Genomic DNA, 27,505 nt, shown 5'->3' with positions numbered 1-27,505 from the left:
TACTGTCCCAGTAATAAGACATACATACAGGAATAGTAGTTACATAAGAAAAACATACATATATTTGACACTTGGTATAAAATTTATGGATGGAATGAAAAATCTGCCACAAATTTTTGCCATGATTCCACAGCAAAATCTGCCTCATCAGGTCTTATGCATTTCAGAGGGTGAGATCTATAGCAAATGTTTGCAGCATAAATATGCAATATACTGCGTTTGTGCGGCGTTTACAACACAACGCCACTAAGAGACGGAGCGGGGAATTAAAAAAAGAAACTGGTCACACCGCACATGACAGCGTGCATGAGATACGCAGTGCGCAATCACTGCCCTACACAGCAATAGCTGGCTCACATAGTGGTAAAATGCTGTGTAGTACTGCCATGTGAATGAGCCCTTAGTCAGATGGAGGAATTGTAGTGGTGCTGGGTCTGTTGGGATCCACATCGCATGTCAACTTCTGCTGCAGATATTTTTGCCGCTGCTGTAAATGCTGCAGGTAATTTCCTGCACACAATCCCTCCCGGGGTGGACGCACCCTAACCGGAGCCTTGGATGAGCTGTCTAATTTTTTCAGCATCAGATTTCACAGTTATGTTGGTGGGGTCAATCTTGAGGGCAGCTTCATAGTCCTGTAGACCTGTGTGTCAGGTAGAATATAAGAATCAGTCACAGTACAACAGCCAGAGTAACATTACCCTGAACAGATTTGGGTATTTATGTATATTTCCATCGTTAAGTTGCACTTAATTTAAAATAACAAATGTATTTTGCATAATGAAACCCATGATGCTGGATACAAATCGTTATTATGGCAGCTTGTGATAAGTGATTGTACAGACAGCAATAGGGAGACACTTGCTGTAAAACACGTCATTTGTTAATTTTCCGTGTGGGTATTGTGTCATCACGATACTCCAACCTTTTCATGGCCGAACTCCAGGAGGAATCTACCTGTATGATTAAACCTCCAGCACGCATATTAACACCTTCATCAAAACTTCTGCCCTATTCAGCAATTCCAGCAACCTGATTAGTTGTTTGGGTTGGCTGATTCACAATTCTAGCAACGTGATTGGCGATTAGGGCAGGCACCCTGCCCTGTCATTCATTCGTCGAGAGCTGCCCGTGATTGGCTGAGCACCTTAGCTAATCACAATCAGCTCTTTCAGCAGGCGGGGATTTTAAATCCACACCTGCTCAAAGAACAGCACTACAGAGCCGGGGACAGCGCAGAGAAGACGTGGCTGAACCCCGGCAGCTGAAGAAAGGTGAGTATCTATTTTTTAATTTTTTTACAGTACTTTTACTGGTTTTTCAGGGAAGTGCTTATATTTAAAGCATTTCTCTGAAATCCAATGACAGGGTGCCATCAGCAGGATCCTCTACCGCAGCTGTCATGTGTGATAGCTGCGGTAGGGAATTGAAGAATTCCTTTGCTGCATCTGTCACAGATGTGGCAGGTGCAACAGCAGGGAATTTTTACTAGTGGGGATGAAGGAAACATCTGCCGCATGCAGCAGATGTGTTCTTCATCCCCGCAGGGACACAGCAGCGGCGGAGAGGCAAGTTTTTTTTTTCTAACACTAAAATTCTTGTTTTTCAGGGAAGGGCTTATATGTAAAGCCCTTCCATGAAAAAGCCAAAGCCTACCAACAAAAAAACAGTCACATAGAACATATAGTGACAGGACAAACAGTTAACATAAAAAGGGAGGATCTTATGGGGGTAAGGGAGGGGGAAGTATATCTACAGTTCCCGTGTAGCCCTCCAGAGGTCCTCAGGAGTCACTTATATAAGATGGTTCACTATCAAGGTAAGTATTTAGTATTTGAGCTGTTATGATTCGCATCCCCTTGAGATGGCGATTGTTTTTTAGTGCGAACCAGACAGCCCTTTTATTTATAAGGACTCGTATGATTTTTAGTATGGTATTCAAATCAGTGTCGTTTGGTGTATTGTTTACACTGTATCAATGTCCTACACATAGAAAGAAAATAATTCATTGGTATTTGTTGCTGATGTTGAGATGTAAAGATGCATTAATGATGCAGGTAGATCGTTGAAGAGGGCTCGAGTGAGATCTCTACCATCATGCACACCAGAATGATGACGGTTGCATTTAAATGTGGTAGGGATGGTCCCGATATATCCGATAGATACAAATCAGGATCAAGATTTCATAGTGATTAAAAAAAGAAGAACCGTTTAGTATCACGTCAGTGAAAGTAGCGTCTTGTCCCTAATTCAGGTAGTTTTTGCTCAAATGGGACAGCTTCGCTTGTACATGTATAGAATTTAAAGGAAACAATTAAAATTTAAAGTGGCATTGAGGCCTTTAGGAGTCAGAGTGTCCAGACGAAAAATCCAAGATGCCTCCTTTTGTAGGAGTCTTTTGTCGATATGGCCTCTTCTTATATTCGTGCGTATCATTTCGATCCCTTGGAATCTTATGGCATTTTCATCTCCTCCATGGACTGTCTTAATATGATCTGCTAAGGGGGTTGATTCTCCCCGACGGATATTCCCTATATGGCCTAATATGCGTCTACGAAATTGTTGCAGCGTCTTGCCGATATAGTTCATCGGGCAGGTACAGGAGGCCATATAGATGATGTTTTTGGACCGACAGTTGATGAAGCATCTGTTGGTATAGGATTTTTTCGTACTGGCACTAACAAATGTATTGCTCTTCAGAATAAAAGAGCATGCTGCGCAATCATGGCATTTAAAAGTTCCCATGGGTTTACTGCTACCCAACCAATTGGATTGTAATACCGGGGGTGCCAAATGGCTTTTCACCAAATGATCTCGTAAATTATGGCCCCGTCTGAAGGTGATTGCTGGTCGTGGTGGAATTACATCAATCAGATCGGGGTCTTTGGTGAGAATGTCCCAATAGTGCCCCAGGATATTTCTTACGTGCTTGTTGCCTGTATCGTAGGTCCCGATAATTCGAGAGATATTAGATGTCTCACGTTGACGAGGAACCAAGAGGGTGTTCCTTGGTTGTTCTTTACACTATTGGGACATTCTCACCAAAGACCCCGATCTGATTGATGTAATTCCACCACGACCAGCAATCACCTTCAGACGGGGCCATAATTTACGAGATCATTTGGTGAAAAGCCATTTGGCACCCCCGGTATTACAATCCAATTGGTTGGGTAGCAGTAAACCCATGGGAACTTTTAAATGCCATGATTGCGCAGCATGCTCTTTTATTCTGAAGAGCAATACATTTGTTAGTGCCAGTACGAAAAAATCCTATACCAACAGATGCTTCATCAACTGTCGGTCCAAAAACATCATCTATATGGCCTCCTGTACCTGCCCGATGAACTATATCGGCAAGACGCTGCAACAATTTCGTAGACGCATATTAGGCCATATAGGGAATATCCGTCGGGGAGAATCAACCCCCTTAGCAGATCATATTAAGACAGTCCATGGAGGAGATGAAAATGCCATAAGATTCCAAGGGATCGAAATGATACGCACGAATATAAGAAGAGGCCATATCGACAAAAGACTCCTACAAAAGGAGGCATCTTGGATTTTTCGTCTGGACACTCTGACTCCTAAAGGCCTCAATGCCACTTTAAATTTTAATTGTTTCCTTTAAATTCTATACATGTACAAGCGAAGCTGTCCCATTTGAGCAAAAACTACCTGAATTAGGGACAAGACGCTACTTTCACTGACATGATACTAAACGGTTCTTCTTTTTTTAATCACTATGAAATCTTGATCCTGATTTGTATCTATCGGATATATCGGGACCATCCCTACCACATTTAAATGCAACCGTCATCATTCTGGTGTGCATGATGGTAGAGATCTCACTCGAGCCCTCTTCAACGATCTACCTGCATCATTAATGCATCTTTACATCTCAACATCAGCAACAAATACCAATGAATTATTTTCTTTCTATGTGTAGGACATTGATACAGTGTAAACAATACACCAAACGACACTGATTTGAATACCATACTAAAAATCATACGAGTCCTTATAAATAAAAGGGCTGTCTGGTTCGCACTAAAAAACAATCGCCATCTCAAGGGGATGCGAATCATAACAGCTCAAATACTAAATACTTACCTTGATAGTGAACCATCTTATATAAGTGACTCCTGAGGACCTCTGGAGGGCTACACGGGAACTGTAGATATACTTCCCCCTCCCTTACCCCCCATAAGATCCTCCCTTTTTATGTTAACTGTTTGTCCTGTCACTATATGTTCTATGTGACTGTTTTTTTGTTGGTAGGCTTTGACTTTTTAAATCAATTACTAATAAAATTTATTCTTTTTAACTCTATATCTGTGACGGCCTCAACCTATAAAAAATATAGATACTTCATACCACTGTGATTTGCCTTCCATGAAAAACAATTAAGGGGTGCCGGCATATCGTTCTTTAATGGAGAACGGACATGTGAACACACCATAGGGAATGCACTGGGGCTAATAGACGCATGTTTTTGTGCGCGCGTATGTGCGCACAAAAACACGCTCATGTGAAGCCACCCTAAGTGCCATTCCCTTCTATGTATTTATTGAAATACCTTACTATACATCAAGGCACTGTCCCACTTATTTCTGTTAAAACTCAAAAGGTCTTTTTAAGAAACTACAGAGAGAAGAAAGTCTGGAAATTCACACTGATAAGCACTTTCCAGTCATTAACCCAAGGTCCACAGTAAATCTAAGGTCAGGATTTACGACCCATTACATGGACACTTCACACCTACAGACTGATACCAGATCTCCGTAATCCCGAAGTAATCACCTTTTAACCTTTCATACATACACAATCCCAACTTTTATTACTGTGGCTCTTGCATTCCCACACAGCAAAACCCCAAGCAGTCGCAGCTAATGGCCATGCCATCTTGCTGAGAATCTCTTCAAGATCATCTGGCTATTGGCAGTCACTGTTTTTTGCTGCATGGGAATGCAGCCATAGACTTTTAATGAATAGCACGCAATATATGATGTGTTACATAACATATCACTCAATGTGATATACAAGAGAAAAAATGGGTATAAAAACTGTGACACAAAAAACTGGCTTTGTTGCCCAAAGTAACTCTTATTTCTTTAACTAATCTGGAAAATGAAAGCAAAACTGCAGTGTGATTGGTTGCTAGAAGAGAGGAGACCTCTGTCTGTGTTGGACAATAGAGAGATGTGACACAAACTAACCATCGGACATCTATGCAATCTTCTAGTTCACCAAGTCCAACTCTGTTTACATATGCTCTCCAATTCATCAAAAGCAAACATCAAACAAGTGAAAATAACTAAAAGGGGTTTTCCGGGCAAAAAAAAAAAAAAAAAGGAAATTCTGAAAATGCTGAAACTGAGACCGTACAGTTAAGTAGCGGCAACCTGTTCCTTTTATCTGCCGCTCTGGACTCTTCTTTGTTCCATGCAGCCGCTGATCTGCCACTGTGTTTGCTTGCATCACTTCCACAGTAAACATAACAGTTACCTATAACTCCCAGCATGCATAGAGCTTGTTTACTGGGCAGCACTGTAGCTCCGCCCCCAGCTCACAGGTCCTACCACTTACCAGCACCTTCTCACTCAGAGAGCCAGAGAAAGCCAGCTAAAGCAGACACACCGGACATTCCAGCTCTCTAAACTGCAATACAGTGCAGTGCTTCTGCCCCTGCCCTCCCATCATGCACTGCTCACAGGATGGTGGAGGCTGTTGACAGAGGAGGAAGCAGCAAATGTGGACAAGATGTCAGAGGAAGTGGAGATATTTTTCAGGCAGAGGGTCATGTGACATAGATAGAAAATGAAGAAAGTAGCCAGACCGTGTACAGTGAACCTATCACAAAATGACTTATTATGATGATGTACATTAGATCTTAAAATGTTAGTCTGTGTCCGGAATACCCCTTTAACCCTTTCCAATCCAGTGTCAGCCCTCATCCAACACTAAGATTCCCCTGCATAGCTCCGATGTCAGATGAGAGCCAACGCATCTTTCTAATGGAATGCAGGATAGCTCTCCGATGTCGGAGACTGCTCTGCATACATATGTTACTTGTCTCTCGTTGCAGTGTTAATTTGTCCCAATCTCCACCCCCTACCAAGGGTCTCACCACATCAATCCAATGAACTTATCCACCCATTTGTCACCAAGATTTACATGTTGTACAATACAGGACCAGATGTGAATGTGGCCCAGAACACATTGGGAACACAGGGCAAGAACTGGTGACCATCTAGGGCATATTCGATACTCCGGTGACATGGCTATCGGACGACATGTAAACCTTAAACACGATGCTGACAAATGGGTGGTTCAGTTCACAGGGATGGCTGTGGTGTGACCCCGGTGATATTTTAAAAATATTTCTACTTGTCACAAAGTTTAATGAAGGTGGCCACAGCCAACCCCAACCCATCAAGACAGCTGCAATCAGCAGGTGGTCTACTTTCAGAAAATTTGTGGGGGTTTAGTAGGATTCTATAGTTTGTGACTCAGGATTTATCTGTACATCTCAAAAGTGTAAAAACAGTCCTGACTACTGGAGGTACAAAGTGTCCAAAAATTCCAGGCAGAGACAGGGTTAAAGATATAGCCATTCGGTGCAGCAGAACATAGCTGTCATACTAAGTGTATGTTTACCTTCCACATAGAGTTCCAGCTCACAGAAGGCAGTGCCACGTCTTACATAAGCCTTAAGCCTGGCTGCGGCATTGTCTGGGACTGGTGGTGTGAGCAGCTCCAATGCCTACAATGTGTACCGCAAACAACAGAAATAATGAAACAGATGACAGAAAAGTTATCTTATATCATAAAACGCCTGATTATTTGCAGTCAATATGCTGGAAGATATTGAGGTTATTCGGAACATATATCAATATAGCGACATAATGAAGCCCCTAAACTACAGTGGATATAAAGTCTACACACCCCTGTTAAAGTGACATGTAAAATCTAACAAAGAAATCATTTCAGATTTATTTCCACCAATGTGACCCGTTATCTGTACAATTCCATTGAAAAATAAATTTAAATCTTTTGGGGTGGAAAACTTGAAAAAGAAAACTAAAGTATTGTGGTTGCCTAAATATGCACACCCTAAAACTAATACTCGACATACCCTTTGACTTTATGATAGCATGCAGTCTTTTGGGTAAGGGTCTATCAGCATGGCACACCTTGATTTGACAATCTTTGCCCACTCTTCCTTGCAAAGGCACTCCAAATCTGTCAGACTGCAAGAGCGTCTTGAGTGTGGCGCCCTCTTTAGGTCACCCACAGTTCTTCAATGGGATTCAGGTCTGGTCTCTGGCTGGGCCATTCCAAAACTGGTAAAGTCATTCTTTTGTTGATTTGGAGGTATGCTTTGGGTCGTTGTGATCAAAGGTGAAATTCTTCTTCAGCCTCAGCTTTTTAACAGAGCAATGAAGGTTTTGGGCCAAAATGGACTGATATTTGGAACGGTTCATAATTCCCTCCACATTACCCAACAATAGCCATGGTCTCATCAGACATAACACATTCTATCACATAATTTCATTAGACTTGATAAAGGATTTGGCAAAATATAGCCGGGCTTGGATGTTTTTCTTTGTTAGAAAAGGTTTCGATCTTGCCCCCCTACCCCACAGCCCAGACATATGAAGAATACGGGAGATGGTTGTCACAGGCACTACACAACCAGTACTTGACAGAAGGTCCTGCAGCTCCTTTAATGTTGCTCTAGGCCTCTTGGCAGCCTCCTGGACCAATTTTCTTCTGGTCTTCATTAATTTTTGAGGGCAGTCCCGTTCTTGGTAATGTCACTATTGTGCCTGATATAATCCACTTCTTGATGGCCATCTTCACTGTGTTCCATGGTATATGTAATGCCTTTGAAATGTTTTGGTCCCCTCTCCTGACTGATACCTGTAAACAATCAGATCCCTTTGATTGTGGAAATAAATTTGAAATGATTCATCTTTGACAGATTTTTTTAACATGACAAAAACCTGGCATTTTACAGGGGTGTGTAGACTTATTATATGCACTGTACTTGTGCGCAACCTGTTGATGAATCTGGCGCATGTTGCTCTGGGGGAGAGACTGGCATACCATTAGTACTTGTATTACTAAATCTCCCCCACTGCATGTAGCAGTGAGATTGTGCATCATTTAGTGACCCTATACTCAGCGCCGTTTAGATTTCTGATTACTAAATATTGGTGCTACAAAGTGCATAAAATAAACAAACAATGACACCCACATAGGGTAAAATTGCGAATACATCCCAAATATTCAAAATCCTGAACTGCCCACAGATTTACTATAGCAAAATTTGTCTTTCAGCAATGTTAGATGATACAATTTTTGCAGTTATAGTATCATTAGTTCAGAGGTCCGAAACAGAAACATATCATACCACAGCATATTCTTACAGGCAGTATAGGAATACAATTTGCAACCAGAATCATCAGGGGGGTCCAGACGAGGCAGATTTGCCACAAACTTTCCGCAAATCTCATCCACAAGCTGCAAAAATAATCCGCACAAAACCCATCCGGAAATTGACATGTAGTCTGGAATTCAATTCTGCAGCATGTCAATTTTATCGCCGTTTCAGCTGCAGAACTCGCCTCTTCTCAATGAGGGGGTGAATTCCGCATAGATTTACATGATAAAACCCGCACCAAGTGGGCATTCTGCTGTAAATCAGACCCCCATATGGACCCAGCCTTTAGATACAACATATTTTACAGCAAAGCACGTGAACAACATACAATGTAGTGATAAAATCATTAACAAATAGACAAACAAGTGGAATATTCTTCAGAGACTTTAGTTCACAATGCTACACGATAAAAATCAATATTCTCAAGGTCATGACAAGTTTGTGCGCTTGGTGCTTTAAGAGGAACACCAGTATTCAAGTGCATGTAATAATTATAGACCAAGAATAAATCAGTATGTATTTTAGGTAATACCTTGGAGGTGTCTTCAATAGTTTTATGGAGGTTCCTTAATTTAAGATGACAGGCTGATCGATTGAGATACAGGATTGGCATCTTGTCATTTAATCGTATTGCTAAGTTCAAGGCATTCACAGCTGCTAAATAGTCACCAGCAGCAAAAAGTTTACTGCAGTTAAGAAGAAGACATAACTTGAAATTAGGAAAACACTGAAGTACTACGTTTTATATGTAACACAGATGTCAAGAAGAAATCTCAGAACTACACAGGAAGTTAAAATATATATAAGATTTGTAAGATATTTAAAAACCGTAAAGTAAAATATATATAAAAATAGGATGTAAAACATACAGAAAAAATTGACAAAAGAAGAAAAATATAAAACAAAAATTAAATATAGAATACAACAGATTACATATAATGCAATACAGGTTTATAATAAATTGTCATATAAGCAAAAGAAAGCAAATTAACATCAAATCCTCATTTCATTACTGCTGCCAACTACTGATCCAAGTCCCCTTCATGTCTAAACTCTGGGAACGCCTGGTTCACTCTCGCCTAATAAGCTCCCTCTCCAATAACTCTCTCCTTGCCCCCTCACAATCTGGTTTTCGTACACAACATTTCTAGCGTAACCGTCCTTGCTGAAGTGTGAAACGATCTCCTGATAACTAAATCGAATAGCGACTATTTTCTATTAATTCTTCTGGATCGCTCTACAGCGTTAGACACCATAGATCACCAACTCCTCAGTAGGCTTCATTTCATTGGTCTTCAGGATACTGCCCTCTCTTGGGTTTTCCTCCTACCTCTCTAATTGTTGTTCAGTGTATCATTTCCTGGCTCTACTTCTCCTCTTGTTCATCAGGGTTCAGCCCTAGGTCCTCTCCTCTTTTCTATCTTCACAGCCCCTATTGGAAAAACTATCTGCAGATTTGGCCTTCAGTAGCATCTGTATGCTGACGACACCCAATTATATACTTTCTCCTGTGACATAATACTCTCACTACTACAAAACACTAGTAATTATCTGTCCATTGTCTTTAACATCATGTTGTCCCCCTAACTGACACTGAATACTCCAAAAAGTGAACTTTTTATGTTTTCCACTAACTAAACTAAACCTGATATTTCCAACATACGTTGCCTTGGGATCATATTTGACTCTGATCTTTTCGTCACTCCCTATATTACTTGCACACACTGGCTGTGATTGGTTCATTGAGCGCTGGCTCGGATTCGCTGAGCTGTGGTGCTCAAAAACCAATGAGAGCAATCTCTTGCTGGAGGCGAGGTTTTCAATCCCAGTTACCAGAGAGATGCTCTGTCGGTGCTGACAATTGCACTGAAGCCTGCAGTAACAACGGAGAACAGTGGGAGGGACCTGGATGGCGCCTGCTAGGAGAGTTTTTTGTTTTTTTTTCTCACATAGTCTAGCTGGGGCGTTTAATACTATCAAAAACACGGTATCAAGTTGTGCCCAGTCATTTCAATGGGCGATGCACAGTGTTTAAAAACAATGAAATGCCCAAAGACAGAACAGACATAGCTTTAAAATTGCAGCTTTAAAAAAGCTGCGATTTAACGCTTGTCTGAGAAGCCCCATTGAAATGAATGGCAGTGTTGTACAGCATTTAGCGCGGCGCTGAAAACATAGCATTAAACGCTGAAAAAAAAAACCGCCTGTGTAAGGGAGGCCTAAAGATGATTTTTATTAGGAGACTGCATAATCTACTTACTTTCCTTTGTCCTTCAGCCACTCTGGGTTTTTCTCTTCTTCTTTTAAGTCTTGAAGGTCAAGGTTCTCAGTATTAATTGCTCTGCGTGCTTCTGCCTGTTTCTGTAACCACTGTTATGCAAATCAGAAAAGAATAATTCATCTAAGAATTCTTTGCAAAAACCTTATTTTGCTACGAATCATATATGGTAGGCATATGGAAGAATAAAACAGGCGCTTTTTTGAGGTATATCTAATAGATTTTCATTGGCTGAAGTATAACTAAAAAAACTTTCCTTACTTTTTATTGGCAGTTGATGTTAAAAAAAAAGTGCAGGTGGTGTCAGCGGGTGTCATCCATCTTCACCACAAGCAATACTAAGACTTCAGAAATCTGATGTTAGAGATGGTTTTTTTGGCCATTAGGTTCAGACATTAAAATCTTAATTGGCCTATATGTTTATTGCAGGGAAGGCCCTCTGGAGTAAGAGAAGCTCTTTGTAACCGCTCTCTACTCTAACTAAGAGACCCCAACCCAGAATTCCCCATGAAAACATGTTTTCTATACCGGACAACCCGACACATTCATGGCATATCTTTCACAAAAGGCTGTGGATCTTTCATTTCCATGTGGGATGCAGTTTCCTACAGGTATACCCTTAATATAGCAAAAAACATTGATATGGCCAACTCCCAATTTCAAACACCCATTTGCGGCAAAGAATAGTAAAGTGGGAGTCATAGATGAATATTAATTGACTTAATTGACAACGGTGCAAGTAGCTGGCCTTCTTCTGCTACAGTTCAAAATTAATTATTTGACTGGCTCTTCAGAGAATTCAAATGGCACCTCTTTGGGCAGATGATTCTTCTAGTTTATCCTAATGTACTTTTATATCATAGGACCTTATTTTCTGACCGGTAAAGGTTTGACAACTAGGCTCTACTCATCCTGAGCATGAAGGGGCCACATTGCTGCCTCAGTGCTTACAAGGCTGTGTACAATGATTCTAGCGGCAGGACATTTACCTTCGTCAGTGCCGTGGCACACAACATGCTGTCACAGCAGCCATGTACAAGGCCATTAAAGTGAGGGCGCAAATCAAGATGTTCATGGAATAAGGATGATTACCATTTGGACCTTAATTCGTGTTCAGCAGAAAGGGAAGAAGTTAAACAAAGAGCCATTTTTACTAGGTAACACTAAAAAAAAGGATATCCACCTGCAAGACTATCCACCATGCCAGGTCCATTATGGCTTAACTGGAAAACCATACAAGAGACTTCCTATGCTTACCTCTTCCTCTTCCGGAATCCGAGATTCCCTCAAAGCGGTAGGGAATACTCGAGGGGTAAACTGGATTTTTATGCTGCCCGATTTCCTGGTGGGAGGCACAGGTCTTTCAATCTTGTGTCTTTCTGTTGAGAACATATAAAATAACGTGAAAGCTTACATTTCTATCACCATACATGTATAGGTTTCCTGAAAAAGAAAGGTTACAGGGGAGGTTGTTTCAATATTGTATTGGGGTGGCTTTAAGCTCCATAGCTTTATACTAGACATAATTAGGTGTAAATGACCAAAGTGTTTTTCTTTTGCACTCAAAATTGTTTAATTGTATGAAGAGAAGAATACTACAAAGAGCGAACAAATCTAGCAATAACAGAACCCAGAGGATGGCGCAGAAAAGCTACTGACCATCCATTAGGAACAACGCAAAAACCAAACTTCAAGAACATATAGCACTCATGGGGCAGACGGATACAGCATCTGATATAAAGGTTATACTGTATATATAAACTGAGAACACTGCTGAGTGTTTTCATCACAAGAATGAGGGCATGCCATGGTCAAAGCTAAGGAGTCCACTCTTCAGATGGAAGATTGAAAAGGTCGTCACAGGTAAGAAAAGTACCATAAAACAACAAAAAGGAGGGGACAATAAGTACCATAGCAGGATAAAACAAGGGGAAAATACAGAAAAAGATGATAGGAAGTGAGGGAACTGTGGGAAGAGGTGGCAAGGAGCACAGTGAGGCTAACTTCACACAGGTGAGCGCAATATCGGGCTGTGAATCACAGCCTGATATCGCACTCGCCATCATGTGAATTCCCCAAATCAAAACTGCCTTGCATCAATTCAGGAATGTAGCGAACCTCTGCCACGGAGTTATTCCCATTGTTTTCAATGTGAGACCTCGCATCGCGTGCATATAGCACATAGTGCGAGGCTGCCATTGGCCCCATTGAAAACAATGGGCGGTGCAATGCAAGAGCATGCAGAAATATAGAACATGCCGTGATTTGTTTCTCGGATCGCGGTGCCATGCATGAAAACATCGCTCATGTGTATGACCCTATTCTTTTGAATTCATATTTGTGTGCGATTTTCTCGTCTGTGTTAAGCCGGTCCAAGTCTAAAGAAAATAAGCTGCTCAGAATTTGCAAAGCTTCGCCCTGGTCTAGAAGCCATAAGATAGATTTTTTTTTTACAAAGGTGTTGGGTCTTAAGACACTTAGAGGATGTAAGGAGGTGTTTCATTGCAGAGTACCAGCTTTCATCATCTTTAGGAGAACTAATACATAATGCAAATGGCGCAACAAATGTGTTTCCCTGAAGTATTGGACGGTATTACTGTACCTTCTCAGTGTGTGGCGCCACCATAACTCCTAGACAACACGCCCGCTGCCTTGGGGTCATATTTGACTCTGATCTCTCTTTTGCCCCCTACATCCAATCTCTGGCCCGAACATGTCAGCTGCACCTCAAGAACATCGCAAGAATCCGCTCTTTTCTCACTGTGGAGACGTTAAAAACGCTTATTGTCGCCCTCATCCACTCCCGGCTCGATTATTGCAACTCGTTGCTGATCGGCCTTCCCTGCACCAGACTCTACCCTCTCCAGTCCATCCTGAATGCGGCAGCCAGGCTCATCTTCCTGTCCAGCCGCTACTCGGACGCCTCTGTCCTGTGCCGGTCACTGCACTGGCTGCCCGTTAAATACAGAATTCAATTCAAACTCGCTACCTTCATCCACAAAGCCCTCCACAGTACAGCGCCACCCTATATCGCCTCCCTCATCTCAATCCATCAACCAGCCCGGGCTCTCCGCTCTGCTAATGAAACCAGACTGAGCGCCCCTTTAATTCGAACTTCTCATTCCCGCCTCCAAGACTTCTCCAGAGCAGCACCGGTCCTCTGGAACGCACTACCAAAGGCTACCCGAGCAATCCAGGACTCGCAGAACTTCAGGCGTGCTCTAAAAACGCACCTCTTCAGGGAGGCATACCGCATTCCCTAAACAAACCTCTCTGTACTCCGCCTGATAACATGCTCCCTGACCTACTGACTGCAATCCCTGCTAGCCATCATAAACCGCTCCTGCAGTCACACCGTTTCTGCCGTCACACGGCTAAATGTCTGACCATTGTCTATGTGTATAGCATCGCTCACTCTCCACCTCGCCATACTGTGCACATCTCCAGCCCCTTTACCCTCTGTATCACCCCATTACTTGTAGTATGTAAGCTCGTTGGAGCAGGACCCTCACCCCTATTGTTTCCATCAACTGATTACTATATGTAACCGTGGTTCTGTAATGTTTGTATTTTGTCTTTCTGTATTCCACCCTGTCTATGTAAGCGCTGCGGAATATGTTGGCGCTATACAAATAAAGATTATTATTATTATATTATTACCTTGTCTCCACTGGAAGCTAGAGGCTGACTTGGATTTGCTGAAGTTAATGCCCCCTGTCAAGCCCCTAGCTTCCGATTCGGTGATGCTGTTCATGTCCAACAGCTGTTCCGCCCCCACACATATAGCTATCGGAAGCCAGCGGGATGGGTGGCTGACATTGCTCCCCACACACCCGAATACAGTCGAATGGATACGTGAGCTAGCGCTAGTGGCGCTCTCAGTCATGCTACGCCGACCGCGGTGCGTTGACCCTGAAGAAAGCATGAGTGCTCCCTTTCCCCGCTGTCACTGTAACTGCAGGACTGGCTGGAATTTCCCCCACCCCGTCACCGTCAACACCGCTCTCTGTGTGCAGCCATCGGCAGGCTGCCGTAGGCAACACTGACAACGTGGGATCCGCAGCGGAGCTGCTAGGCCGACTTTGTTGCAGCTATTCTGAGCGGCACTACAAGCACTGCTGCTGCCATTTGCCTCATGACTGTCAGACGCTCACTGTCACCGTCCACCTCGCAGCGCACTCACTGTGTCGGGATGCACAGTTTGCTTGCTGCTCGCTCCCCTGGTCGGTCCTGTTGCCTGGGCGTTACTGCTGTACCTGGTCTCCCCCATCAGAAGGTAGGGGCATGACAGGGGCGTTCACTCCGGGTGACACCTATCACACCCCTAGCTTCCGGTGTCGACAAGATACACCAGCACCGTATTGGACTTGCACAGTAATCTATAAAATAATTAAGTGTTCAGTATCAGAACATTTCTCGGACAACAGCATAAATATTTTGCTACCGTCAATGCCCTACGTTGTTTTGAGGGAAGAAAAAAGCAAAACAGCACTGAACCCAACACACCTTATTGTAAGCCCAGCTTGCAACTGATTTGGCACAGGGCTGTGGTTTCTGTTAATATAATATATATAGTGTGTGTGTGTGTGTGTGTGTACAGAGCCTTCAATGTCATTGTCAGAAAGGAAGTGTTTAGTGTTTTGCTGCATTACAAAATACTTAAAGTGTAGCTAAAATGATTAGCAAGTGTAAATCTTTATTAAGCATGCCCATCTTTAGAATGATGGAACAGATTTCCATTGTTAATAAACTACTGAACAGATTGCAAGTCGCTATAAATCTAATCACTCTGAGCAATAAGTCATGGTCACATGTAAAATTAGGCCTTGTTCCCATTGCTGCTAAATCAGTGGAACAGAACAGCGTAAAGAATGTGTCGAGTGAATTAGTTATGCATTCTGTCCTCCAAAAGAAAAAAAAAGGGAAAATGGATTCAGTTGAATGCATTATACAAACTGCATGCCTTATTTAATTATTTTTCTGGGATGCTTGCTGCTCGAAAAGGCATCCCTTGTGCCATTCTGATCCAGTGAAAACGGGTGAACTATTTGAAGACAAATTTGCATTATTTTCTTTATAGATCAGATTATAAAACGTCCACAAACATGGCTGTGTGGGTAGTAATCTCTTCAGTCTATTATTGCTGTGTTTTTATACATTTTCACCACAAGGGGGCAAAAACAAACCAAAACAAAATAACTCAAACTGCCAGGCCCTGTAAACTAAAAATAAAACAAGTAAAAATAGATATTTTGGCAAGCCTCACGTGTGCAGTTTCCATAGCTTCAAAATCAAAGTACAATAAAAACAATTGGTATTCGTTAAAGATATAAAACATAAAACCGCTGTTTTAGGGCTTAGTCACACGGGCTCATCGGCGCCCGTGTTACTGCACGAAGAAGACGGCCGCACTTCAGGGCGGACGTCTCCCCCCGCAGCGCTGGAAGAAAGAACACATGACCGGCAATGGAGCCGGTCACATGTTCTTTCTTCCGGCGCTGCGGAGATTTGTCCGCATCTGCAGTGCGGCCGTCTTTTAATGCAGGAACACGGGCGCCGATGCGCCCATGTGACTAAGCCCTTATTACCATGGAATGGATGCTGATAAATTTACCAATAAATTATATTAAAAACCTATGCAATGACAGAAAGTAGCCGACTGATAGCAACATAGAAAATAAACTACTTAAGAAAATATATTATAAACATTAATATTCAATTTTTATAGTGAATTTTAGGGGCATGGCCGATTCTATCTGCAGCTTTAGGCCTCCGCCACACTAGCATTTATTCATCTGAATGTAGTGTAATAAAACAGACTAGTAATTTATATAGACTAGGAAATTATATAGTACCGGTGTTTCTGGTGGCACAATACACCACAAAGCTGTCTGACACACACACACACACACACACACACACCTCTCTGCTACATATATTCTTCATACAACAGGGATGAAAAGCAGCACAGCAGAGTCCTGCACACATTGATCACCCCCTGGTCATGTGACCCCAGACTCCTCCCATACAGGTGACTGATTACATGACAGTGACATCATCACAGGTCCTGTAAGCACACGGCTGCTGTAGGTGTTCGTTAGTATTCCATCCCCTACAAACCCCCGCAGCCTCAGTTTCTATGTAATACTAATAAACATCTAACCAGACAAAAGCCGTGTGCTTAAAGGACCTGTGATGACGTCACCATCATGTGATCAGGGGTGGAGCATGTAACTCACTCACTCTCACTCACGGACGGACGGACAGGGGGTCGTTAGTATTTTGACTACATACAGACCTATATTATTCTATGGTGCAGCACAAACTGCAAACATGGTCTGCATGAAAAAACCTCATTGCATGCACTTGTTTTGATTCGTTTTACAGCTGAGACTTGCTGAATCAAGTCAACGGGGAGAAAAAAAACAAAACACATAACAAAAAACACACACATAGCAACTCGATGCCATCTGTGAGCTGTTTTTTTCTGTTTTCTCCTGTTTTTTTTTGTTTTTTTTAAAGATGCGGGGGGGGGGTGGAAGGTGTAAAAAAAGAATTATGCTGCTTTCAGTTTGTTTGTGGACATTAAAAACACATGGCAGCAAAGGGGGGGGGGGGGGGAAACAGTCGCACAGACTGAAAACGGAGGCCACACGGAGCTGCGCATGTATGAAAAAAAAGCCAAACTTTTTTTTTTGCAGATGTAACACATTTTTTTTTTTTTAAACGCAAGTGCGCACCAAACTTTAGGCAGAAAGGAACATTGTTCAGAGAACACACACAGAAAAAAAATAGCACTGTGAGTGTCTATAATAAATACTAGTTCCCACGGTGCCCAACCCTCCGGATCTACAGTCCTGCCCTTTCTTCTCTGCCAAATAAAATTTGATAGATATTGTAGGCAACAATATAGACTGCATAAATGATGCGTTTAGTAACGGGAATATAAAATGTGTGTATTTTCACTGTATTATATGGACTGTGTTCTATAATGTTACACTTGAGATGAACCCTCAGATTTCAGCAGGACCAGTCAACCAGGTGTAGTGGCGTCCCAACTTTCCCCAGAAGGTAGATGTTGTAGGACAAAAGATACGGACATACTGATTTCATGGGAGCTAAACCACTGCCGGACAGTACAAGCAACTGTTCGATCCCCTCTTCCCATTGAAAACTCCAGCCCACTCGTCCGAGTGTGCATGTATATGGGGAAGGCGGGGGGGGGGGAATAGCTGTGGGCTGACTGAGCATTCATGGCCACCTTTAGTGCTAGTGCCAGTAGCATGTAGGCTACAGTTACATGGGGACATCTGTGGCCAACACAGAATAATCTAATAATAATTTTTATTTGTATAGCGCCAACTTATTCCACAGTGCTTTCAAAACATAGTGGAACATAGACAATTAAACTAACAAGTACAAGTAGTGGTCAATTATTGGGAATAGAGGGGGGGGGGGGCTTACGCATAACATGAAGAAGGTGAAGCAGGAGCTACAAGGGTGGGAGTTGTACACAGTAGCGGAGAAGTGTGGGGTGTCGTAAGTCGATCCTAGCCCAGGCGTGCGGTGGGGTGGGGTGGGGGGGTTGTCTGGATGTTTTGAGGTAGTGCATTCCAGAGGACCCCTGCTGCTCTGGAGAGGTCCTGGAGGCAAGAGTGTGAGGTTTGGATTAGGGGGGCGTTTAGTCTAAATATCTTGGTGGAACAGAGTGTTGTTTTTGTATGCCATTTTTCACGAATTGTTTTTGTACGCCATTTATTCAGTACATGGCCAGCTTCATCCACTGGCAGCTCTCCATGCACAGTTATAGCAGGCAGCTGCCAATCATTAGCTGAAGAGGCTGGGGGTTGTAGCTAACCTGCAGCTCATGAATATCTAGGACTACTTCAAGTAGTCCTCTCTGCATGTACTGCTACGATAAAATGTAATTTTCTCCAAAGCTCCTGCACAGACCCACAGAGCGGACATGTCACTATAATCAGTGTGACTGTCACTACCTTGTGCTGCCCTCAGAGAGGGGTGTAAAAAGATGGTGACATAATCTCTTAAAGATACCTTGCACAGAGGGTTTGAGAGAGTTTGGGACTATGGATTTATTTAAGGCATTCCTCCTCTTTTCTTCCTCCTTTCTCTTTTGCTCCTTCTGGACTCTCCTTTGTTCCTCTTCTATTCTCTGTTGCTCCTTAAAATTCTCTAATTCTTCACTTGCTTTCTGTCTCTCCTCTTCTTTCAAAAGCTCTATTCTTTTTCGTTCTTCTTCATCAATCTAAGTAAGGAATAAGAAAATCATTTTAGGGTCTCTACTTATGAGCGCCAGGCACCGTTACATCATGTGGGATTGTACCTGGTCCATTTGTTTAACTTGTTTAGACACATCCTCCCTTTTTGCTGCACGTTCTATAATATTCACGCATTTTTGTCTTATTACACATTATAATTTTGCATCCACCATTATAGTATCCTCACATTTTTCTGACTGCAATAACTAACGAGACTCGTTAAGAGCATCTCTTGCCTAACATACAAAAAATAATGTGTCCACCTGATGACAACCACCTAGAAACAAAGAAACACCTAAAATTCATTATCACTTAACTCCTTCCTTCCCCAGGGCATACATTTATGTCCCATGCGCATGGGATTTATATGGAAAAGGATTGGCAGTCAATCCTGCTCCATACACAGTGGGTTCTACAGCCGCAATCAGCATGAATATGGATCGTGGCTCTTAGCCCTTTAAATAGGCTGATCGGTGTTGAAGATGGTGCCAGATTTGTGCTTTTTTTGGTAACCCAGTCTACAAGAAAAAATGTCATAGAAAACTATCAAGAAGTCATATGAACTTCAAAATGGTACTAATAGAAACTACAGGACATCCTACAAAAAAAAAAAAAGAATCCTCACAAAACTATAGCGGCGGAAAAATAAAAAATAAAAAAAAGTTATTGCTGTTAGAAGACGGCGGCAGAAAATAAAATATCTTTGGAAAAAAATTATACAATTTTTTAAAAAGCAGTACAGCAAAAAATAAAACTACACCACATAAATTTGGTATCATGGCAATCGTACGGACGCATAGAATAAGATTATCATGCCATTTTTGCTGCAGTGTAAGCGCTGTAGAAACAAGATCATCCCCACCTCACCCCCAAGATAGCGGAATTCCATTTTTTTTCCATTAACTTCTTTTAGAGATTTTTAAAAGTTGTTCAATACATTACATGGCAAGATAAATAGTACAATTGAAAACTACCACTTGTGCTGCAAAAAAGAAGAAGTCCTCAGACATCTACGTCTATGGATAAATAAGAGCGTTATGATTGGTGGGAAGAAAAAAGAAAAAGGAGACCACGTCATAAAGGAGTTAAAGTGGTTGCCTGTTCAACAAAAAATATTTTAACCTTTGCCTCTGACCCCCATTGCCCCCCCTACCAGTTACGTGTCCCAAAAGTGCTAATCATGTGACTTCCCCTCCAGCTTACCCCGACCCTCAGAAAGAATGTGACAGCACCCATAATGCAGACATACTATCTGTGCCTATGCTGTAGAGAATAGACAGTATGTGTACATGAGGGGCGCCATCATGTTCCAGGGCGACTCTGGGAGACAAAATAAGTCAGAGGTACAAGTGAAGATAAAGTGTTATTGCTAAGTTAATTATGTAATACCAGAAATACATTGCCTCACATTGTTCGTTGATCAAACAACCCCTTTAATTGTAAATCTGGTAAGGACACATGTAAATATGATTTTGAATATGAGGCTCAGTGACTGCAGCATAATGTATTACTAGTTTCAATTGCAACCTGTCTTTCAGCCCAGATGTTGTAGGCAACACAAAAAAATGAATTTTTCTCTGAAAATAGTTATAAAGAAAGACGAATTAAATGGTCACTGGCTTTTAAAATAACTTGTGCTTATAGAACAGCCAGTGTGATAACAATGGTAGCAAAACTGCAAGTCACTTTATTTACAGCATCTAAAATTAGTTCTGCTAAAAATGAGTTATCTGCTGCTATTTATTTACACCTCCACTGCTCAGTACTGCTGTACACTGTCCTACATAAGGTTATGTCTGTGTGCTAAAGAGCAAAATTTGCAGTACTCTGCACAGTCTATAGAACATAGCAGCAGGTATCTCCCTCCGGTCCTGAAACAATTGAGATTCACAGATACAGCCTGCAGCGGGGAAAGAAAAGAAAAAAAAAAGAGGATACAAGTCGTATAATAGACATCTATAGTGTACTTCCTCATGTATACATAGCAGATTATTCTGCAAAGTGACGTAGTTCAGCAATTTAAAGGCGCTCTCCTGAAAAAAACTAAAAAGGATATATATAGCATAAATAGGTGTGAAAGCCTCATAAATAATCCCTGCCTCAGTCTTAGTACTTGAGATCAGAATTTAGGCCTCCCTCACACAGGCGTTTGCAGAAACGCAGCGTTTTTCAACGCTACGTTTACTGCAGATTCCGCCCGGTTTCAGCAGCGCTGGCATACTTTATGCCAGCGTTTTGGCTGCATTTTCAGCACAGCTGAAAGCGCAGCCAAGGCTGTTGATAAAAGAAAAAAGCTGGTGAAGTCGCTGTCGGGACCTTGTGAAGACGCTGCATTTTCAGCCTTATGTGAGCAGGCCTATTGAAATGAATGGGTGCATTATACAGTGCTGAAAATGCAGCGCTAAACGCTGTACAAAAATGTCTGTCTGAAGGAGCCCTTAAGGAGTATCACTTTGTGTGTAAATGAGATGATTTATCTAATGAGCCTCTTTCCTACAACAGTTATTAACGTTTAAAGATCAATATATGGATTGTTACTAAAGTAATCATTATTGTTTAATATATCATTATTGTGGCTCAGGTAAAGATTATATTCATAGCTTTACAAAAAAAACTAGCAGTTTTGCCAAAGTTTTTCTGAAACCTGATTAGGCTGCCTGTCCACGGGTGTTGCAATATCCCACTGCGGATCTCCACCTCAGGAGCCGCCGCCAGGAGCAGGAGCCAGCTGACGGATCTCCGCAGTGAGCCTGTCTGCTGCGATTTGCTGCAAATTGCCGTCCGCGAGCGGAGAATCACTATGATTCTCAACTTGTGGATGGGGGGGCGGGCTGCGCTTTCCATAGCAACGCAATGCAAAAACGCCCGTGGACAGGCAGCCTTATACAAAGTGTTTAAAAAATAGTTGCCAAAACAAATAAAGTGCAGTGTGGGTGTTCTCAAGATTAGTTACCAACCACAAGAACTTGCATGTTCTGGGATGACTGATAAAGGGGTATTCCAATTTAGAGAACCCATTTTCATGATACCTCATTACAGAATTCGAGTTACAGCAAATCTGAACTTTAAAAGGGATTATCTGACACCAACTTTTTGTGTGAAAGCAGGTTTCCTATGCTTGAAAATACCAGACGTGCAGATACTCACATCTCCCAGCCAAGTCCCCTGTCAGCAGCTCCAGGTCTCTGCTGTCACGTACTGCTTACAGGCTACAGCAGCCAATTACATACAGTGGAAGTATTAGAGAACCCCAGCAGTCTGCACCAACATAAAAGTCAACATACTCGCCGATCCGGTAGTTCCTATTCTTCTGGTGCCCCGCTGGTCCTCAATGTTGCCTGCAGAACCATGAACCCCCTAACTAGAAGTGTCCAGCTAACCAGCTTTACGTTTAAGGCAAAATAATCAATTTTACAATAAATCATCTTGTCTGAACGCTGCTTAATGTACATATATACTAGACTATATGCTTCATTGCCTAGAACTGTGCTGCACAGTACTGCTCCATACACTGTAAACTGCTAGATGAATGAACAGAGATAGAACAGAACGTATTGTTTCATTTTTACCTTCATCATGATCTCTAGGGAGTATTTTTCATTTTCTCTTTTGGTCACGGCTTTGGACTGAGCATCATCCTTGGCTTTCTCCTGCAGTCTTGCAATGGCATTTTCTCTAAGTCTCTGCATTGTCTCCTTACTAACTAAAAGATGAGCAAATACAGTAATAAGTAACAGTCACCACACATTGCCAGGTCAACATGGCTGGAGATCTGCACATCTGGAGTCCTCTTACACAGCACGATGGTTAGGTGCCTAAGGACCCAACAGACATCTGAGATATTATTGTTTCTGTGTAGTCACACAGGAGCGGTAACCATTCAGTGAATGGTGGTGGAGCGGGACGGAGATCGCTTCCAGCCGCCCGCCTCCATTCACGGTAAACAGGCAGTCGTTCATAGATGAAGAACTGCCTGTTTACACAGGCTGATCGCCGTTTAATTCTTATGCCTGCACAAAGTGAAAGACGAACGATAAGCAAATGGATTATCACTTGTCGTTCAATCGCTGGTAGTGTTTACACTGAATGATTATCGTTTGGATTTGCATAATCCAGTGTTCCCTGTAAAAGGGCCCTAAAGCACGCACATAATACAAAAACAATAGCAGATGAAGAAGAGGCATTAGCAGCTTAACTGCAAATTAGAGGTATTGTTACCCTGTATATTAGGAAATAGCTAAAATGCCAATTGGCTAATGTTATTAACCAAAACATAAGTTACAAGTCTCCCTTGATAGACCTTAGTATCCTGTATTCTGCAGCCTATCTACAGCAGTCTATAAACTACAAATAGACCACAGACTAGCCTATAATGGCCCGTGGTGGCTGCTGGACAGCAGAGAAGCCTCAGGGCTGTTATCCTAGTTTTAGACATAGGTTTATATATAGACAGTGTATGTTGTAATTTCATATCTATTGTCAGTTTAATAACACACAGCGTTAGATACATGATTAGGTCACACTGATATTACTTAGCATCGTGAACGGACCAATTACCTCTGTATGTCAAATCAAGTCTTGTGACAAAAGGTGCAAGGTGAAAGAAATAGAATGAACTGCAGGGTGCATTCAGATATAGTGCCGATTGTGGTAATATTATCACATTTATTGTGGCAATATGTCACTTAATGTAAAACCGTAGTATTCCCCACAGTCATATCTCTTCCAGCAGGACACTATAAGCTTGAGCTTCACTTCATAATCTTACTGTACTTTTTTATTTTTAGTAATCTTCAACTGAAGAAAACTGCAAGTCCCCCATCCCAAACTAATGGGGCAATAACGAGAGATGAGCGAGCACCCAAATGCTCGGGTCCTCGTTATCCGAGTCGAGCTTTTCATGAAATTCGAGAGCTCTACTCGAGTAACGAACCCCATTGACTACAATAGGAGACTTGAGCATTTTTGTATGGGGCCCACCGGGTGCCGAGTTTTTTTTTTTGGCTCTCTCTCCCCCTCTCCCCAGCCAGCCAAAAAATTTGCCGTTGACGTGCGCTGCATCACAGCAGGGAGGGGCAAAAAACTGGGGCGGGGAGGGGGGGGGGGCGAACACGGCGTGATGCTCGCTCGAGTAACGAGCACCATCGAGTATGCTAATAGTCGAACGAGCATCAAGCTCAGCAAAGTATGTTCGCTCAACTCTAGCAATAACCTAAAAATATATTTTCTGTCCACCGCAGAGGCGGTATAGGCTACATGATTGTATTTATTACAAGGGAGTTTACCTTTTTTCCATCGGGGGTTACTCTATTATATATATTAGTTCTACAAGACATGATCTCGAGAACAACAGCTTAGCCGAAAGCAATGTTTAAGCTCTGTTCATGTGTGCAGTGTGGCTTCAATGTAAAACGGAAGTCATAAAGCTGTGCGAGATCTGTCATATAAAAGGATCCCAAAGGCACCTGACAGAACCCTCAGGATAGGTCATCAATAGTTAACTGCCAGGGACCTGACGCTTAGGATCCCCAGCGATCACCTGATCACCCAGCCTACGGTCAGTGCAGTGGGCCAAACATGCGTGATGGGAGTGGATGTGGCCTAGCTAGCTTCACTCCCATTGAAATCATTGGGAGCTGAAGCAGGTATTACACCTCTGGTCCGTAGCAGAGGTGGAGGTGCCGGATGTGTAATAGCTGGCTTTAGCTCCCACCGATTTCAATAGAAGTGTACTCAGCTAGGGCACTTTCACTCACATCCTCTTTGACACATGTTCGGCAATCACTGTGCATCCCAAGCAGCAGACTAGCTATTGATGACGCATCCTGAGGATAGGTTATTAGTAGTTTTTGCCCAGAAAACCCCTTTAACACTTTATTTACAAAAGTGAAAAATGTAAAGTGTTTTACGTTATGTTACTAAAATATCCTGCTATCATAGCTCTGACCGGCCCCCTTCATAATACTACTGTTATCAATTGGGGAAAATGAACATATGGGCTCACTTAGGCAAAAGAACCCTTAAAGAGTACCTACAAATTGTTTTTAATGTACCCATTTTCTATAGAAGAGCTGGAGACAACTGTTCTGTTCCTATATTACAGTTTATTAATAAGTGTCTTTATTTCATATGATTTTCAAGAGCCCTGTGCCCCTGATCTGTCCCCCCCCCCCCCCCCCCGTGTGTTACTGCTCTCCTATCCCAGTCATAAGCTGCAGTTCCCGGGAGCTGTGAAGGAGAAGCCATTCTATGCTGCACATGGCTTCTCCCCTCGCAGCGCTCACTCCCCGCTGAACCCAAAGCACTAACAGTACAACGGGTGTACACTACTATATGTCACAATCAGATGCACTGAGCCCCAACAGTGCATTTAGGTCCGGCAGGGAATGAGTGCTGTAAGTGGAGAAGCCGTCTGCAGCATAGAATGACTTCTCCACAGCTCCAAGGATGGCACCATATGAACAGAACAGGAGAGCAACCAGAAATGAAGGTTGGTGGAACAGATTAGGGGTACAGAGCTCTTGAAAATAAAATCATATATAATAGAGACACTTGTTAATAAACTGCAGTATGGGAGCAGGACAGTTGTCTGCAGCTGTTCTATAGGGAGCGGGAGCGCCCTCTAGGTGAAGATGGATTTCTTAGCCCCTACTTCACATAGCTGCACAACAGAAGAAGGGTTTTTGTAAGAAAAATGTGCAGAACAGGCTGATGCATCCTATTGCAAAAATGCTTAGAATCGCCTATTCTATACATTTAAACAAAAAGGTGCAGGTACTCGTTGGACAAATACAACTTCCGCCCCACTTTGGCTACACCGTTCAGTAGGTCTTCATGGCAAGTTTAGTCATTTACCATTAGCCAGGGACAGTGACTCCCAGATAGCGGGCTCTTGCTTGTAAAGCGTAAACAGAATGACTCCATTTCCAATCTTCGTGATGCTTCGGTCTACATCAACCAGTGCGGAGAGAAAAACTTCAAACAGAAACGGTGGGAAATTCACCTGTGTTTCAGAAATATGAAAACAAAGGGTTAATTCTCAAATTCTGCGGCTGCTCATCCTATTCTCCGCAGGGTCAACCATATTGGCATCCATGGGTATTATTCTCTATTGGGCATATAGACAATAAAACCTATGATAGCAAATAATGATGACATCAGCTGTGATGTCACCGGTAACGTGCCCGTATTACGGATGTGTGGCCAGACTGGTCTAAGGCCAGAGTCACGTGGCCTTATTTGTGCGCACAATACACAGTGAATAGAACCTATTGATGTCAATGGATTCGTTCACAAGAGTATATTTTGTGTACGCAATTCTGTCACGCAAAAAACAAACCGCCGCATGTTCTATTTTCCAGCGCATTTGTGCAGAGAAAGACAGATTTGTGAACCCATGAAACTAACCGGCCGTTACAATGTTGCATTTTTGTGTGTGTACAAATGCACAGGATTTGCGCACAAATTGTGCAATAACATGACGCAAATTTGCGCACAAATACGCGTGAATCCAGGTTAAGGGTGCGTTCAGACATTGCGGATTTGTAACAGATTTTGTAGTAGATTTCATCCTTTCAATTGAATTCAAACTGAAGGGGTAAAACCAGCGGCAGATCCGCGCCAAAGTCTGCAGCGTGTGAGCGCACCCCGCGGCCGGCATCACGCCAGCGCATTATAAACCTGTAATACAGAAGAGTATTCCAGCTGGTCCGTGGGTGTGCTGACCAGAACCCAAAGTCCTCAGAGGCCTCGGATGCTCTGGGTCAGTCGGCCGGCGGTCCAGCTGGAACACCCCTCTGTATTACAGGCGCACAGTGCGGCACACGGGCAGGTTTGTGCGTGGAAGATTACCGCCTGCAACGCGCAGAGAATAGAGCAAACTGATTTAATGGGTTCATTCACATGTCCGTATTTTGCGCACACATTTTGGTTGGGCACGTTCTACTTCTCTGCACCCATAGGTCCCCATAGAAGTTAATGGGGGGGGAATGCATGCGCAATACACAAGGAGATGCGTAATACATTAGAGAGACAACACATCGGGAACTTATTAGATGAATTCGCTATTTCAATCACTGCATGTTTGTTCGCCGCACAGGGATGAACGTGCTTTACGGGCAAAAAAAGTACTGTACTTTCAATGACTCCATTCACCGTGTATTACGCATGTGTACATCGCGCATGTAATACACGCTGATATTGCGCTCCTGTGAATGAGCCCTTAGCGACATACAGCTACTAGAGACCGACCAGCTACAGTGATGGCAATGTGTGCCCTGCTATACAGAACAGGTTCCTACTGACCTGCAGTAACACATGGCCGCCGCTAGAGGCGCAGGCCCGCACTCACCTTCACATAGAGCTCCGTGCACACCACACCGCTGGCAGCGGCCACGGCTCCCTTCAGCGGCACCGATATATAGAGCTGCTCCTCAGTCTGCCGCCACACGTAGTCCTTCACTATGACCGGCATCTTCTCGGCAGGGGGACACCCGTTGCCAC

At 42.7% G+C, this 27,505-nt stretch overlaps 1 protein-coding gene across 1 annotated transcript; it reads right to left on the bottom strand.

Annotated features, from left to right (window-relative positions):
* DNAAF4 (dynein axonemal assembly factor 4) lies at positions 1-27,505 on the bottom strand. The gene is made up of 9 exons (XM_066589968.1): positions 27,354-27,505; positions 25,859-26,006; positions 22,573-22,706; positions 18,780-18,990; positions 11,982-12,103; positions 10,707-10,816; positions 8,979-9,132; positions 6,658-6,763; positions 1-643 (listed from the first exon to the last, which is right to left on the bottom strand). Exons 1-9 carry the CDS (start codon positions 27,474-27,476, stop codon positions 543-545), a joined length of 1,209 nt encoding a protein of 402 aa, XP_066446065.1. The 5' UTR covers positions 27,477-27,505; the 3' UTR covers positions 1-542.

This window comes from Eleutherodactylus coqui, chromosome 2 (assembly GCF_035609145.1).
Source record: "Eleutherodactylus coqui strain aEleCoq1 chromosome 2, aEleCoq1.hap1, whole genome shotgun sequence".
In the NCBI taxonomy this organism is placed as follows: Eukaryota; Metazoa; Chordata; class Amphibia; order Anura; family Eleutherodactylidae; genus Eleutherodactylus; species Eleutherodactylus coqui.
This window is presented reverse-complemented; position numbering and strand designations above follow the sequence as displayed.

Coding starts and splice junctions, on each gene's coding strand:
- DNAAF4 (XM_066589968.1), bottom strand. CDS start 27,476: ATGCCGGTCATAGTGAAGGACTACGTGTGGCGGCAGACTGAGGAGCAG. Junction 22,707..25,858: donor GTCACTGTCCCTGGCTAATG/GTAAATGACTAA, acceptor CTCATCTTTTAG/TTAGTAAGGAGACAATGCAG. Junction 18,991..22,572: donor CCCTAGAGATCATGATGAAG/GTAAAAATGAAA, acceptor TTCCTTACTTAG/ATTGATGAAGAAGAACGAAA.